The sequence below is a fragment of the Paramisgurnus dabryanus genome, chromosome 19, assembly GCF_030506205.2.
Source record: "Paramisgurnus dabryanus chromosome 19, PD_genome_1.1, whole genome shotgun sequence".
In the NCBI taxonomy this organism is placed as follows: Eukaryota; Metazoa; Chordata; class Actinopteri; order Cypriniformes; family Cobitidae; genus Paramisgurnus; species Paramisgurnus dabryanus.
Window position 1 is genome coordinate 10414406 of NC_133355.1, and position 16595 is coordinate 10431000.

Genomic DNA, 16595 nt, shown 5'->3' on the forward strand with positions numbered 1-16595 from the left:
ACTTTTACTTGAGTGTTGTGTTTTATATGGTTGTAAACCAGTTAAGTTTAGGGTAAGGGTGGGGTTAGATGCTCCAAAATATCTTTAAAACCATAAATATGAAACTTTATGAAACTATTTCTACATTTACAAATGCAGAATATAAAATGCGTCTAATCTGACATATAAGGTAAAAAAAACTTTAAAACGTAACCACAGGTCGTATAAGCTTTGGCCACTAGAGGGCATTAATCCATAACACGTACCTTGAAGTCATATTATGGTGCTTGCACATTAACTATTAGCCTACGTTGTTATTTTTGGAGGGCAGTCTCGTTTTTTTAAAATGTTTAAAATACTGTATCGCACTCAATGGTAGATGTACATAATCCATTCATGTCGATATTTAATACATTTTTCAAACAAAAAAATGAAAGTTACAGTGAAAGTTAGACTTTCCATACGGTACAGTATATTTCATTAACACTTTCCAACCCCTGGTCCATTATGATTTTTGAACATTGATTTTCAAACAATTGTTGTTTTTGCAATTAATATATTTATGCTTGTGCCATATTACACACTGCAGCTTTAACATTTTTAACATAAATAAAAGTGCTGTTTTACCTAAATTCACAGAGGCCTGTATTCCAGCTATAGACACCTGGATCTTAACAGTTTTCTCCTCCAAAGGCCTGACGGTGACTACGCCCTGCATTGTCGTCAGGTTTTTGAAGTCAATGTAACCACTGCTGTAGTAATAAACTCCAGGAGATGTGAAACGATAAGTAAAAAAACCTTTAAGGAAAAACACAAACAGAAACACAAAGAACAGGATGGTCAGATTTTTACATCCGACATGGTGTCATCTACAATTCTTAATTGTCTTTACTTTAATGCTGCCTTTGTTTTTACCGAAGTTTATAGGGTATTGTGTACATTTAATAACTGTCATTAATACGTTCAGTATAGCGCAACATTGTATAATACATTCGCTTAGGTTACTCACGTAACCCCGGTTCCCTGAAATAACGGGAACGAAGCATTGCGTCAGTTAGCTGACGCTATGGGGGAAACTCCTGTTTACTCCGTGACTGAAGCCTATTGGTTAACGTCTGTACAAAGTACAGACCAATGACGTTTGAACCCGCGCGCGGGAGGAACGCGTCCCTATATAAGCGCGGTTCAATCGTCAGGAGATCATTATTATTCGACTGAAGCGCGCAGCCGAATAACACTCGCTGCGTAGACGTTTGTAGCACGGCAAGAGACGCAATGCTTCGTTCCCGTTATTTCAGGGAACCGGGGTTACGTGAGTAACCTAAGCGTTCCCTTTCAATACGGTTCACTTCGCATTGCGTCAGTTAGCTGACGCTATGGGGGAACATAATCCCATCAAGCCGTGCATACACAACGTACTGAAGTGCCTTACCGGAGAGACACTGCGTGTGGCCCTATACCCGGCATATTCACAGCTTTAAAAGCAAATGTGTAAGCACCATATAAATTGTTGACGTGCACACGGTGGGGTTTTAAACGCACCGGGAGCACATAACATAGCACAAGACGGCGAGGTACCGAGCGCGCCGCGGCTGTGCGAGATAAGTAAATTCAGAGTCACGTTGGTGAGCTCGCTGAGCGCACCGTGGTGTACACATATAACGCATGAGCGTGCATGATTGAGCCGAGAGAACCTGCGCTCGTAGGGCAGGGACGTCTAAGCTGTACAATCTGACAACGTAGACGGCGAAGACCAGCCGGCCGCGTAGCAGATATCAAATATAGATATAGATACCCCTGTAGACCAAGTTCATGAAGAAGCCAAACTCGCACAGAGTGGGCTCTATTTAGGACATAGCTCATAGAGGGGCGTGAGCCAGTGCGATGGTTTCAACGATCCATCTAAATAACCACTGTTAGCAACAGACATACGTAGTGAGTGATCTGCGAAGCTCACGAACGGCCGATCTGACTATAATATGCGGCAGAACGGTTCGTAGCGTGGGATTATACAGATACCACAATAGTGTGAACCCAGGTGCACCCTCGAGCGCATCGGGATGCATATAGGTAGTATTATAGTGCACAGATCGGTGAGCTTTCCAAGCGCGCCGTAAATGTGTATTGACTATAAATTGCACGGGCACAGGTGAACACTTGAATACATCGTGAATGCATATAGATGAATCAGAGTGTTATAATGCACAGGCCGGCAAGATTCTCGAGCGCGCCGTCATGTGTTCTGATAATAAATTGTGCGCACACGGGTGAGCTCTTCAGTGCACCGTGAATGCGTATAGATAAATCAGTGCACAGAACGCGCCGTGAATGTGTACAGATATGATTGATGAACGTAACGGTGGGCACCCAACGCACCGTGAACGTACACAGATGAACAACAATGTATGTGTCACAAAGCATAACACAGCTGTGTATACAGGTGAGCTTTCCCAAGCGCATCTTATTGTATACCAAAATGTTATAGCGTGTACATGTGAGCTTCTCTAAGCGCACGGTGGACGCATATAATTAAAAACCATATCGTGCATACAGGTGAGCTAATGGGCGCACCTTTAATGCAACAAACCTCAGTAGTGCGCGAAGCAGGGATGTCGAAGCTGTAAACTGACAACGTGGACGGCGGGGGCCAGCCGGCCGTGTCACAATTGTCAAATGAGAAACCTCTAAGACCATGCCCATGCTCTAAGACAAGTGAGCATAATTGTCACGGGAGGTGATAACGTCAACGATCCATAAATAGCCTGTATTGACAGGTGCTCTAGTGCGTGATCTGTGACGCAGATGAACAGCTGATCGTCTGATGTACGTCAGACGTATGTGTCATACAGGACCTTGGACAGTTCCAGAGCGCTGTGCCTCGGGTACCGTCCGCATCTGAGAAATGACAGGCTTATGAATAAAGTGAATGGCCAGCCGTAAAAGCATGGTTAGCTGTTACCGCCGCCGTCCGCATCTGAGAGATGACAGGCTTTGGTTCGCTGTTATCACGGCCACATAGATATAGGTAGGGGAGAGAGCCGCCGTGCCTCTGTAGTGAGGAGAAAAGTGTTCCACCGGCGATTCGCGGGGGGTTTTGACTTTCAAATGTCACTAGACAGAATGGATCAGACTTTGCATAAGGACGCCTCGTGAAAGGGGTCCTAGCAGCTTGTGTCAATGTGTCATAAGGCACGTAATGTAGGTCGTGTCCCACGGATGCCATCTCCGCACGCCCATCGTAATGGGTTAATATTGGTAGTTTAAGCATGAGATGCGTATCACTCTGATTGAACATAGCTTATAAAGCGATGCAATGAGTTTATAAAGGAGATGACTCGTCCGCTTGTTCAGGGGGCGAGATCTCAGTCTGGTTCGGTAAATAATGAAACCACCGTAGATTGCCCGACCGCATTATCACAATAACACGGTCGAGAGTGCTGCAGTGCTAAATCATCCTCTTAATGTACCGTATTCACAGTACAAGGTGATTTATATGAGACAAACGGCGTTCCACGCGCCGAAGGCTGATTGCTGCCGTAAAGCGTGTACAACCCACAGCAAATGCTGGGCTAGCTCGTAATGACAGCACTTCATGCAGCCGTGTGTAACTTAAGCAAGCTTCCCGGCCGTCAGCTCGGGGCGGGACCTTTGCTTAGTCAAACTGAAGTGGACTTATGAACAGAATGCCACGATATTCAGCTTTCTGAGGCTCGTTAGAGGGGTACGTGTGCCCGTCTTAAACGAGATGCCGCGCGCGTCTGACTGTGCGCGCGCTTTAAGCTTTGAAACTTATTGTGGCGGGTAGCAAGCTCACTTGAGGTTGATATTACCCTTAATATCTCCGAGTATTGGAGCGGAGGTGTGAGCGTCTTCGGATCCGCTAATATAAATCAGCTATATGGCCGAAAAACGTCATAAACCGCTTGGCTGTAAGCCTTTGAGTGGCCGTCCGGAGAGGGCGCGATTCAAACGCTTGGAGCCATGCAAAAGTCTGAGGCTGTCCTTCCTCTAGGAAGAGAGAATAACAGCCGTAAGACCGTGCTCGTTTGCGCCATCAGCATCGTAGCGGAGAAACTGAGGTGGGCTGCGAGCGAATTTGGCAGAAAGGTGTTAGAGACACCGTACAGTCGTGGGGTGTCAATACACAGTATATGGCCAAACCGGGGTTTTTTTCGGCTAGCGTCGATAGAATTATGGACAGCGGGCCGTGTGTGCGTATTACTGATTGCTTGTCAGTAAGGCGATAAAGTGTTTAGAGACACCGTACAACCGTGGGTGTCAATACACAGTATAGTAAGCACGGAAATTACTCTTTTTAGAGGAATTAAATACCATTCGCCACTATAGTGAGGTCGCATAGCCGACAGTATTACACAGTATGTTTGGATAAACAGCACACAGAAAACATTTCAGGGCAGTCCAGCCGAGGCGCAACATAACCCCTTTTCTCCCAGACAGTTTCGTTCTCTGTTGATGCAGCTGTGCTGCGGAGACCAGAGCTCAGCCGTTCAGGTGCACAAGCCTCAGTAGTGACGGTGACCGAACGGCTCACGGAGCAGGGTAGTATGTCTAGGTGGTTTAATGTCAGACTGAACCCATCGCAGAGAGGAAGTCTGCCGTGAGGCCCGCGGTTTTGCCGTTTATTAAAAGGGCAGAAAAACCGGGTATATATATAAGAATGTACCAATATTCAGCGCACTGATATAGGACGGGACTGAATAAAGGGAGGTATTCGGGCCTCAGTATATTATAAACAAATTTGTTCTGCCTCTGATTCCGTCTAAACCAGAGAGAAATTACCAGGCAGACGAAGAATGAGCTATCTGAAGTGAGATCGGCTCAGGCCAGTAAAGCTCTATAATAAGTGTTTTAGCGCTCCAATAGAGGCGTGTCCGCCTTATCGAGCAGACGAATGAGATCGTGCCGCTCCAGGAGGGGAGGGGCATGAAGCTCTCTTATAATGAGTGTTCTTGGTGCTCCAATAGCGGCGAATCGGCCCTATCGAGCAGACGAATGAGATCGCGCCGCTCCAGGAGGGGAGGGGCATGAAGCTCTGTAATCGTTGAACACTGGACAAATGCATTTAGAGGTAGCGAGCCGTAATACTGCGTGCTAGCTAAGCCGTTAAGAGACCTCACCACTGTGGGGAAAGGAGCGAGGGACTCCGCGAGCGTGGAGCACGAGTGGCTGTGCTATGACAGAGACAGGGGCAGACCGCCCGTGTTTGCTTGTCGTATGCATCTATCCAGGTCTACGGTTCCCCGCTTGTTCATCTCAACAAGAGAGGAACGGCAGAGGGGAGCAGCAACACAGACAGAACAGCCATGCGTCGTGACGGTATCACCCGATGCACTCGGGGGATTAATATATGTGCCAGAGATCTCGCCACTGAATGTGAGAGGAGCGAAGGGACTCTGTAAGCATGAACGGTTGCGGTGTGACAGAACACAGGGGGGGTTAGTCCGTGTGTGCTTGTCTATGCATCCATCTAGTCTCATGGCTCGCCGTGTGTTCATCCCGGCGAGAGAGGAACAGCAGGGGGAGCACGAAACATGGATAAGACAACCAAAGCATAAGCGCGGTCCCGGCGTGGGAGGTGCCAGACCGGTAACGCGCTCGGAGGAAATTCATAGCAGAGAGGCTCACCGAGCCGCTGTGCTGGACGCTATTACAACAGCGCCTGCTCTTTTAGCTTATAGCTTTATATTAAAAATATTGATCTTACCGGGCGGCCGCAGGGGAGACCTCGTCAGGCGTGTGTCCGCTGCACAGGGCTCGTACCATGGCAAGCGAAGGCTATCTTCGGTTCTCGGCCGGAAAGCGGCAGGGGAAGACGCTAGACCTGGACTCTGCTATCTTCGGTTCTCAGCCGGAAAACGGCAGGGGAAGACGCTAGGCCTGGACTCCGCTGCAGGGCTTTTGTCAACGGCGAGGTAAGGCTTCTTCTTTTTCTTCGGAGCAGCGAGAGGTTCGCGCTGAAGGAGAAAATAATGATCTCCTGACGATTGAACCGCGCTTATATAGGGACGCGTTCCTCCCGCGCGCGGGTTCAAACGTCATTGGTCTGTACTTTGTACAGACGTTAACCAATAGGCTTCAGTCACGGAGTAAACAGCTAACTGACGCAATGCGAAGTGAACCGTATTGAAAGGGAACTTTTCTGCACAGTGACTGACAAGCTGGTGTATGAAACTAGTGTCACGTTACGCTTTACACAAAAAGAGAACCCAATTGCAGACACGACAAAAAGTAAATAATAAACTGAAGGTTTATTTTAACAAACACAAAAACCCACGTGGGGGTAAAACAGACGATAACAAAACATGATGAAACACGCAACAGAGAACACAGGAACAAAATAACAAGGATCAGAACTCGATTCAGGGTGACCGGATAACGGGAAACACAAACACTGAATCTGGACGAACGAACGAGCACACGACAGAGAACGAGAGGGCATTATAAAGACACACACCAATGGGGAACAGGTTAACAATTAATTACGTAAGACACGAGTACATAAGGGAGTAGGGTAAAAGTGACAAGACACTGGGAACACGTGACACAAATACATAATGTGAAAACACGTGTCCCCACACAAAACACAATGCTGCCATGACCTTCCCCTCTGAAATCAGACCTGAATCTTACACCAAGGTCTGGCAAGACCATGACAGCGACAAGACACTGGGAACACGTGGAAGCCACACATACAATATGACTCCACGTGTTCCCACACAGAACATAGTACTGTCATGGTCTTGCCAGATACACTCAGACCTGAATCTAGTACAAAAGGTCTGGCAAGCCCATGACATCTAGTAGACACATTAAGTTTGGTTTAACTGTAGCTACTAAACTCATGTCAAAAACTAGACCAATTCAAGAGATGAAGTCACCACTTGTCCTTCACATGAATCATCTAAACATAAAAAAAAAAAAAACTTGCACTTTGTCAGAGTGTTGTGGGTCTATGAAAAAATGTGAGAGGCTGATTTTTTAAAACTAAGTAATTTATAATTAATTTGAATGACTTACACATGGATTGTGAGTTAAGTGGTGATGTAGTTTTTGTACCTTTGGCAGTGTTGGTGCCTTCGCTGTTGAAGACACTGCCATCATAATCAATACTGCTGGGACTGGACACACTGAAGACCCTGTATCCCAGACCATAAACAAGAGCCGGAGCCTCCCAGCGCCAACCCACTGTATCTCCCACTGAGACCAGAAGTGCAGAGGGACTCCAGGCGTAACCTTGACCATACTCTAAACACACATTAAGGATGATTCAAGGTAAGCACAGAATTATATTTGATTACATAAGTAAGGGATAATTTAGGCAGCCGGATCTTATCCCATATTTCTGGATAACAACCGGCTGCCATTATCCCGCTTATTGCATGGCTATTTACCTCATAAGCAACGTAAGGAACATTAAATATTGAAATATTTTATTTGCTAATTTTTTAACGAATGTTGACCTTCCGTGGGGAAAGCCTGTCTACTTTCGGTTTTAATTAATACAAGATGTTCAAATGTCACGGACACACCATTTAATTGGCAGCATCCGGGTTACTGGATGTTATTAGTTTAAAGTGGTTATTATATGGGGATAAAAAACTGCAAATGTTGCGACTGGCCAATCAGAGTCAAGCACTCCAAAATAACCGTGCAATAATATAATATATATAGTAACTGTGCGAAAGTCTTAATCATTATGTTCTATTTATTTTTCATTAAATAAATCTAAACATTTTAAATGTATTGAAAAATAATATAATCAGACAATTTAGCGGAGAATAATGTCTTAAATTGTTTTTCTTATCCTGTTAGCAATTTTTAGTTTTAAATGTAATTGTTACATTAAAGGACCAGTGAGTAGATTTTTCGCGGCATCTAGTGAATTGCAGCCAACAGTTCGATCCTTTTGAAACGCATAGTAAAACTACGGTAGCCGCCACAGGACAAACACGTCATAAAAATGTAAAAAAAAGTGCCCTATTAAACAGTTTGTCCGTTTAGGGCAAAACATGGCGGTGCGAAATGGCGACTTCCATGTAAGGGGACCCACGGTTTATTTAAATACAGAATACTTTATACACCACTGATCATATAGTTATGCATATCATTGCATTTCTGTCAAGCAATCCTTCTAAAAGCCACTCAATGCAACTTTAAGATGAAAAACACGGTTTGTCAGCAAGGTAAGAACAATAATTCATTCTCTGAAAACAAGTCTCAATGTATTGTGCAATATTTCTTAGTAAATTTAGACCTTATTTAACCCAAGACTATTAAAAGACTTCAGGTGATGCAGAATATCTAGTTTTTTCTTGCAGCAAAAATACTTTCATTATCACTGAGTCTTGGAATCCATTGTGTCACTGTCCCTAAGGTGAAGTGCGTGACAGAAAAAGAGAAAAATGTATATATATATGTATTACTGGGGTGGGATCCTTGATTTGTCACCAGGTATGTTTTGTTCTTAGGCTGGGTTACACACATCAGTTGTTGGTCTGAAGCTTCGGTTATGTGGCATTGTATATCTCCTGTAAAAAACACATGGTTTTGCTGAGTCATACCTACATTAGGCCTACAACTACAATTACTATTTTATTAAATATAACTACAATTTTATTAAAAATCATTGGTTGGTGTTTCTTGCCTTTTCACAGAAGGCGGCAATGTTTATTTAAAATTAATTTTCTGGAGTAACATGAATTATGATACTTATTTTATATGTATAAATACATTTATGTAACTCTAAACAATTCAAGGAACAGCATGAGACTGATGACTTATAGGTAAACCAGGTAAATTAAAGGTGAAGTGTGTAATTTAAAATGCTAAAGTACACTCTAAAAAATGCTGGATTATTTTTAACCCAAAGTTGGGTTAAATTAATGCAGAAAATGTTAATATTTGACCGAATAATTGGTTAAAACAACCCTTCTTGACCCAATGCTGGGTGTGAGTGTAGTTTCCCATCTTAATATAATGAAATGCAGCTACTCTAAGTTGATTAAGTACTGTAAATGCATCTCAACCAGCTGCAACATTATCTGAACCAAAGGTTGGAGTTTGAGGCAGTCTGTTTGTTTAGCCAATAGGAAACCTTTTTGAAACATTAGCCATTATTTAAGCAATTTCGTTTGGTCCTATTAACAGCTCATAAAGTACACACTTCATATTTTTTAAATGCACGTTTTGGTGCTGTTCTCTTGTTTTACCCAGAGTCACATTGTTGTCTGTTGGGACTGAACTGAATCCAGAGCCGGTGATGGTGACGGTGGTTCCTCCATACAAGGAGCCCAGCAGTGGAGAGAAGCCTGTCACCTTCAGAACATACTCTATGGTGCTACTAACACCAGCGCTGCAAAAACAAAAAAGTATGGGTGTATTTTTACTGGTATATGGTGGTTATCAAACAACTTATAAGAGTGAATTTTGCATAATTTCTATATTAAAGATAGTGTAGAAGTTTAAATGATGTTGTTATTCATAACAGTGCGTAATATGAGACCTGATTAAGGCGTAGCCCTGGTTCCCGATTCTCACATGGATGTCGTATACAGCTGGGCCGAGTGTGGGTAACATGCAGGTAATGTTTTCATTCGTCCACTTCAACAGTTTACATTCGGTCTCACCAATCAGAACAGAGCTGCCATTGACCTGCACCTCAAAATTTCTACCCAAGATGGTGAGAACTCTGAGACCTTTAAAAAAAATTACATTGACAGTTTCTGTTTTTGTTCAAGTGGTTAAACCTGAAATGTAGCTTAAGTTTAACCGTTGTTCTATAATTTGGGATAAACAGAGCTGACTCCCCCGCCCCCCCCCCCCCAATTTTACCTCTTGTATGTACACCTACAGTAACAATCAGATCAGGTTTCACTGTTAACATTACGATTGAGATTAATTGTTGTATGACTTGATCTGAAAGATGAGTGATCCTTATCTGCATTCTTGTAATGCTTGCTGAAACATTCTGAGATTGCACTAAACACACATAAAGAGTCTTTCTGGGTCTGTTCTATTTTAAGAGCTGAATAGATCGTGTGAGACTATTGCCATACAGGTTTTTCTCAAATCGGATTACAATCAGATCAGATTTATCCGTTTGCAAACAAACCAACTGTAAGAAGTATAGAGAAATGTCTTAATTTAATAAAGACAATTCATCAAATCATTAAAAGACTTAACACTGCCTGAGTTGGAGTTAAACAGGACAATATTTTGGCTGAGAATTTTTTTTTTTTGGAAAGCCTTATTTTGCAAGATTAATTTTTTTTAATGGAAGAGTTTTGAGGATTTATTTATGTAATAAATAAACAAACAACAAACTCATACCAAATAAAAACAACAAACTCATACCAAATACTGTTGTAGTTTGTGGGCTGACAGCAGTGATGGTGGCCATCAGATTGTTGTTGTATGTGAAGGAGTTGTCTGATGTTGCTGTCATCTCTCCCAAGCTCACTGTAACAGTCTGTACACCTGTTGATCCCTGATTGATATGTCAGATTTATATAACATTAGCTTTAACACTGATTTAACCAAATGCAGTCTGCATTGTTTTATCACCTGAAATGCAGTTAACTATGCTGAGACTCTACTGCATAATATTTTGCCCCGTTATAATATTATTTTACATTATTGTGGTAAATCTGAATACAGTTTTCATGACGTAAGGCTATATGCCAGTCTAGATGGTGCTTAAAGATTGTGTGTTTTTAACAGCAAAACGTTTATTATTATTTTAAGGTTTTAATATAATAAGGTTTTTAATGTTTCTCTGATTATTCTCAAGTCCTTCAAAAAAAAAAAAAAAAATCAATTTAAAGCAACCCTTGACTTACAGCAGGAACTATGCATCTCAGCTGGCTAAATACTGCTTCAATAACTTTACATGAATGAGTGCCAATGGTGACAGCTGTATCATTAGCGAATCCATAACCAAACACAGTCAGAATCGTCCCTCCTGAAAAGCCAAAAAGATCATGTTAGTATATAGTATCTGGTTGTGAGGACATTACTGTAGACAAATCTTACACTTCACTTCATAAAAGATTGCATGACATGTTCATACCTCTTAATATTAGCAACTGCTTTGCTGCAATTAATCACGTTACATGTTTTAGCAAAGGTTTACAACTGTTGGCATGTGTTTTTTCATGTACCTGCTTCACTTCCTGTAGTGGGATATATGGATGTTACTCCTAGCAGGTTTGTAAAGGTAAAACCATTGCCATTGTGATATTGGGCATTGCCCAGTCCAGAGAACCTCAGAGACACTGGTTGTATACCAGCACTTGCTGGGCCAACCCTGCAGGTCACATATGTGTCTGTAACAAACATATTATACTTGGTTATATTTCTGGTGCTTGAAATAACACCATCTTTATGAACTGTGTTGGCATCTACTAATTCCCCTTTGGATGTCATGGGACCTTATTGGGGTTTTACTTACTGGTGACCTCTTGGACAGAGCATTCCACATCACCAGTCTTTACAGTGACGTTGCTATTGTCAAATCCGGATCCAGTTATGTTAAGAAGAGTTGATAAACCACTAGAACCTGAAAAACAAGCCATGGACATAAGAAAAATAAAAAAATGAAACAGTGGGGGATGACAGCTTGTACGGTATGTGCACTTTTATAATTATACTGCACCTTCAGTAGGAGAAATTCCTGTCACTGTTGGTGTCTTAGATTCACTCCAGGTGAAACTACAGTCACCAGAACACCATGATGGGATGCCGTTGATGAAAACCTCCACCTTATAAATGCACATAAATATCCACATATGTATGTAAAATAGATGTTCTAAAATGGGTTTTGGTTTGATGTCAAAATAAAAACTATAAGGTTATTTTTTCATGCAAAGCTTCAGTATATTATGACTTTGAAACATTGCCATGTTAGTCAAGCTCACATTAGCTGACATTCAGCTGATCAATGTCAACCTATGGACCCGACACATAACTAGATTGCATTCTATTTAAGTGGCCTTTCTTAGCATCTTTTTATGGCACACCTGTCTGTAACACAAAAGACCTGTCATGCTATGCTTGAACAATAATCCTTCAAAAAAAACCTTTTTGCACCTGTGGTTTAGCTGTTGGTGTGCGCAGAAAATCTCCCGTAATTCTTTCTTTGAGAAGTCCTCCTTGCTCAACTTTGTGAGACATCACAGAAAAGTTTACGCCGATCACAGCAGAAGAATCAATCTGGCGAACATATTACAAAGTACTGTATTATAAAGGTGTTCCAAAATTCTTGATTATAAAGTTTTTTACAAATGACCTTTTAAAATACTCTATTTCAAATTAAGAATCAGCAAGCTTTACATTATCCCTTGCATATTTTAGTATGACATTTTACATATGATAAAGTTTTGTAATGTATGACTTATGGATTGCAAACTGGTATCTGCGAAAACTGCGTAAGGTTGTACTTATACACCTTTTCACTGTACACGACAAGCGACGTCCAATAAACCGGAAGTCGTTTGTTTCCTATGGACAGTCGCAAAAGGGCTGCGGACGTGTAATTTTTTGATCCGCTTTGAGCTTACACTGAAAAAAAAATGATTCATTGAATTGAATAATTTTTTTTTAAGGTAAGTGGTTGCAATCAATTTATTTAAGCTACATTTAAACAAAAAAGATTAGTAAAGTAAAATAAAATATAAAACTTTTGTTTAAATGTAGCTTAAAAAAAATAATAAAATAAATTATTTTAGTTGTTAATTTTAATCTTGTCTTTGTATGTTCTCTCCAAAAACATTTTGGGTGGTCTTTGTCATACACTCACCTAAAGGATTATTACGAACATCATACTAATACTTTGCTTGACCCCCTTTCACCTTCAGAACTGCCTTAATTCTGTGGCATTGATTCAACAAGGTTCTGAAAGCTTTCTTTAAAAATGCTGGCCCATATTGTAGCATATTGCAGTTGATAAAAAGATTTGTGCGATGCACATCCAGGGCACGAAGCTCCCGTTCCACCACATCCCAAAGATGCTCTATTGCTCTATCATATATAGCATTATCCTGCTGGAAGTAGCCATCAGAGGATGGATACATGGTGGTCATAAAGGGATGGACATGGTCAGAAACAATGCTCAGGTAGGCCGTGGCATTTAAACAATGCCCAATTGGCACTAAGGGGCCTAAAGTGTGCCAAGAAAACATCCCCGACACCATTACTCCACCACCACCAGCCTGCACAGTGGTAACAAGGCATGATGGATCCATGATATCATTTTGTTTACGCCAAATTCTGGCGTAAACCCTAGAAATGGTTGTGCATGAAAATCCCATAAACTGAGCAGATGAAATGCTCAGACTGGCCCGTCTTGCACCAACAACCATGCCACACTCAAAATTGCTTAAATCATCTTTCTTTTCCATTCTGACATTCAGTTTGGAGTTGTCAGGAGATTGTCTTGACCAAGACCACCATGTGATTGGTTGATTAGATTACATTAATGAGAAATTGAACAGGTGTTCCTAAAAATCCTTTAGGTGAGTGTATATGCAGCTCTTTATTGTTCATTTATTTAAATTCATCTATTTATGTCACTATGGTAAATATTAAAATAAAGCCTCTTGCGCTTCCTATGTTGGCACCATAAACTGTAGTTTACGGATTAACAATTAAACTAAAACTTCACATTACAACTGCTTATAGAGCCGAACTTCAACAGTCGTGTCTGAATGTCGTGTACAGTGGAAAGGCATCTTAGGAATCCAAGAAGCAGGCACCTTAATCAACAACCTCCATTTAATCTCATTGCAGAACAATTGAGATATTAAATCTTATTTGTGATATTTTTTAAATTCAAACAGATCATATGGTGGTCCTTCTGCTTTGGTGTTTATGAGTTTATTGTGTCTTGCCTCTAACAGTGGCTGATTGCCAGGGACAGTGAGCCACTGGATGTCCCAACTGTATCCTTTACAATCTCCAGATTTCTGCACGTTCAGCTGACCGAGCTCTGGAATCCCCTGTAGAGCAAACTGCAAATCCACATCACTGATGTTTACTGGCAGACCTGAGGTACACAGATCACACATGAAATATGAAAAAACAGTTAAACCACTGAGGGGTGTGTATTATCTAAAGAGAAAACTCCAGTCTCTGTCTATATTTAATTTCAAGAGAATAACAAAAAGCAAATTCCTGTTGTCAACTATAAGAATTTCAGTAAGCTAAATCATTTGGATAATAAACCTGTACCAGCATGTTTACCTTTAACACGTCGACCAAAGAATGAAATGTCAAAGGTTCCATTAAGTGGCGGGTTGGCTTTGTGAAGCCGGGTAATGGTCACTATGGCATTCTTCTGTTGTTGAATCAATAAATCTTCTGTCCTGTTTGGCATTTTCTAAATGACAGAAATATAAGATTTGTTTAAGATTGAGAATGCTGTGCTTTCTCCAACTGTATTTTGTTGATCCTTAAAACAATAATCCTGTTAAAGAAATTAAAGCGATACTCCAGTCAAATATCAAAATTACCCCATGATTTACTCACCCTCAAGCAATCCGAGATACATACTGTATATCCATCATCGTGTAAGTCCGAGATGGCGTTGGTACCAGAAGCTGGTTATTATAGTTAATAAAGTTTGAAATTTGGATTTTCTTTTACAAAATCGCATTGATTACCCACAGAAGACCTTTATTATTAACCCCTTTGGAGCCGAGTGGATTACTTCTGTAAAGGATGAATGCACTTTTTTGGGCTTCAAAGTCAGAAGTTGTTCCCTTATCCCTGTTTTCTACCAAGGAAAAGCTTGGAAAAAGTGAGGATATTTACTAAAATAACTCAAAATGTGTTTGTCTGAAAGATGATGGAAATATGTATCTCGGATTGCTTTAGGGGTAATTTTTGATATTTAGCTGGAGTACTCTAGCTGGAGTATCCCTTTAACATTATAATGTTAAAGGGATACTCCAGCTAAATATCAAAAATTTGATTGGTTGTTAGGAATGTTGTTCCGAAAGCAACAAAAGATGTTGAACACTTTACAACCATTGAAAACGTTAGGAAATTTTGCCAAAAGCATCAATAACATTAAACACAGCTATTGTAACAAGACTTGGGTGGCAAAACTTGTTACAACAGAAGTGCCCAGGATCTCAAAAAAATTAAATTTGTAACAAGACATGTATTTTTGGATAAAAAGCGTGGTGTGTGAATAATAAAAAAAATGGCTAAACTATTTCTTTAACTCACCTGCAGAAAGCCAATTTCAAACAATAGGATGCCAAAGCCACATTGGTATGTTGATGCTGTGATCTCATAGCTGACTCCTGAATCGCTTACTTGCTTTTGCACATCAATATTGGAAAAGAAAGGTCCTGAGCTGCCAAGAGCAGGTGGGCTTCTTTTCTGCAATATAACTAAGCACAAACACGTGGAGAAATTAAAACTGTCAATGTTACAGAAACACATTTGTTTGTGTATAAAAGCAGAATTATAATTTGAGATATATTCGTGATTACAGACATTATTTCCAGAATTCAAAATAAAACCAAAAGTAGGCTACCATAAGGGTCCAAAGCGGTCTCTGCCCGTCCTATGTGAACAGTATCTATGTGGTAAACAGAATTATCACTCTCTCCATTCAAACTCAGCAAAAGTAAATGGTAGTCGGAGCCTGTGTATATTTGCTGAACGGAATCCAGGAGATCCACACACTTGTATTTCCACCTGAGATTGACCACAGCAATGTTACTTTAAGATCACAACAAAAATTACTTTGATTATGAATTTAGTGCATTTTATATCAGATAACAAATAATGTAAGATTACTCTATGGTTTTAAAGGATTAAACATACTCATCTGTTGAGTCAAACTGCACAGAGATTTGTGTAGTCTTATGCTGGTAATAATCATTTTCGCTGTAGTGGTATCTGATTGACACTTCAAGTTCATTCTTCAAATGGCCTTTGTAAGCCAAGCAGAGCTAAAGTAAAAGTACACATTTCATTTTGAGAAAATGAATCCATTTTTATCTTAGATAACTTTATTTTCAAGCTGAAGAAAATGGAAAAAAACTGAAGATTCACGAGATGTTTGGTAATGCTTACAGTATTGTATGTCTGTAGTGGTATTGGGTTGTTGGATGTTTCAGACTCTGTGTAGGGATTGTACTCGTATAGAGTACTTGGGTTCTGTAGAGACCAACGGCCACAGAACGCTTCAGTATCGGTGACCAGGGTTCCTGATAACTGTTTGAAAGAGAGAAAGCAGTACATTCCATTGATGCTTTGGGCACAGTAAATTATGTTTATTGTGACAAAGCTTCAAGTTTTGACTGAATATAGTTTTATTACAAGTAACTTAAAGCATTGTGTGGGCAATTTATTATGAGCACACAAAATTACATTTTTGTGATCGTATTATCAATACAATCAATACTTACTGATCTACCATCTTCATAATCTCTGAAAAACACCACATTATTGTCCTCACTAGAAGGAATCTCAGATGGACATTTAGCGGAGAGCATCACATTTATTGCATCCAGCACCTTCACAAAATAAAACAAATGTGTCAAAGAAAATGTGTAAAAAGATCATAATGTTTGTCACAAATA

General features: G+C 40.7%; 1 protein-coding gene across 1 annotated transcript in view; it reads right to left on the reverse strand.

The window, feature by feature from the left end:
• The window catches only part of LOC135773562 (fibrocystin-L-like), a 63587-nt gene that overhangs the window by 23646 nt on the left and 23346 nt on the right, over positions 1-16595 (reverse strand). The window contains exons 18-35 of the mRNA XM_065283225.2: positions 16412-16529; positions 16087-16229; positions 15835-15962; positions 15542-15705; positions 15229-15395; positions 14239-14374; positions 13887-14041; positions 12088-12210; positions 11654-11759; positions 11450-11557; positions 11160-11324; positions 10839-10960; positions 10354-10486; positions 9503-9695; positions 9210-9352; positions 8424-8528; positions 7057-7245; positions 607-777 (exon numbers count right to left, since the gene is read on the reverse strand). Of these exons, the coding sequence (XP_065139297.2) occupies positions 607-777; positions 7057-7245; positions 8424-8528; positions 9210-9352; positions 9503-9695; positions 10354-10486; positions 10839-10960; positions 11160-11324; positions 11450-11557; positions 11654-11759; positions 12088-12210; positions 13887-14041; positions 14239-14374; positions 15229-15395; positions 15542-15705; positions 15835-15962; positions 16087-16229; positions 16412-16529 (2569 nt within the window). The remainder of the gene's footprint in view (positions 1-606; positions 778-7056; positions 7246-8423; positions 8529-9209; positions 9353-9502; positions 9696-10353; positions 10487-10838; positions 10961-11159; positions 11325-11449; positions 11558-11653; positions 11760-12087; positions 12211-13886; positions 14042-14238; positions 14375-15228; positions 15396-15541; positions 15706-15834; positions 15963-16086; positions 16230-16411; positions 16530-16595) is intronic.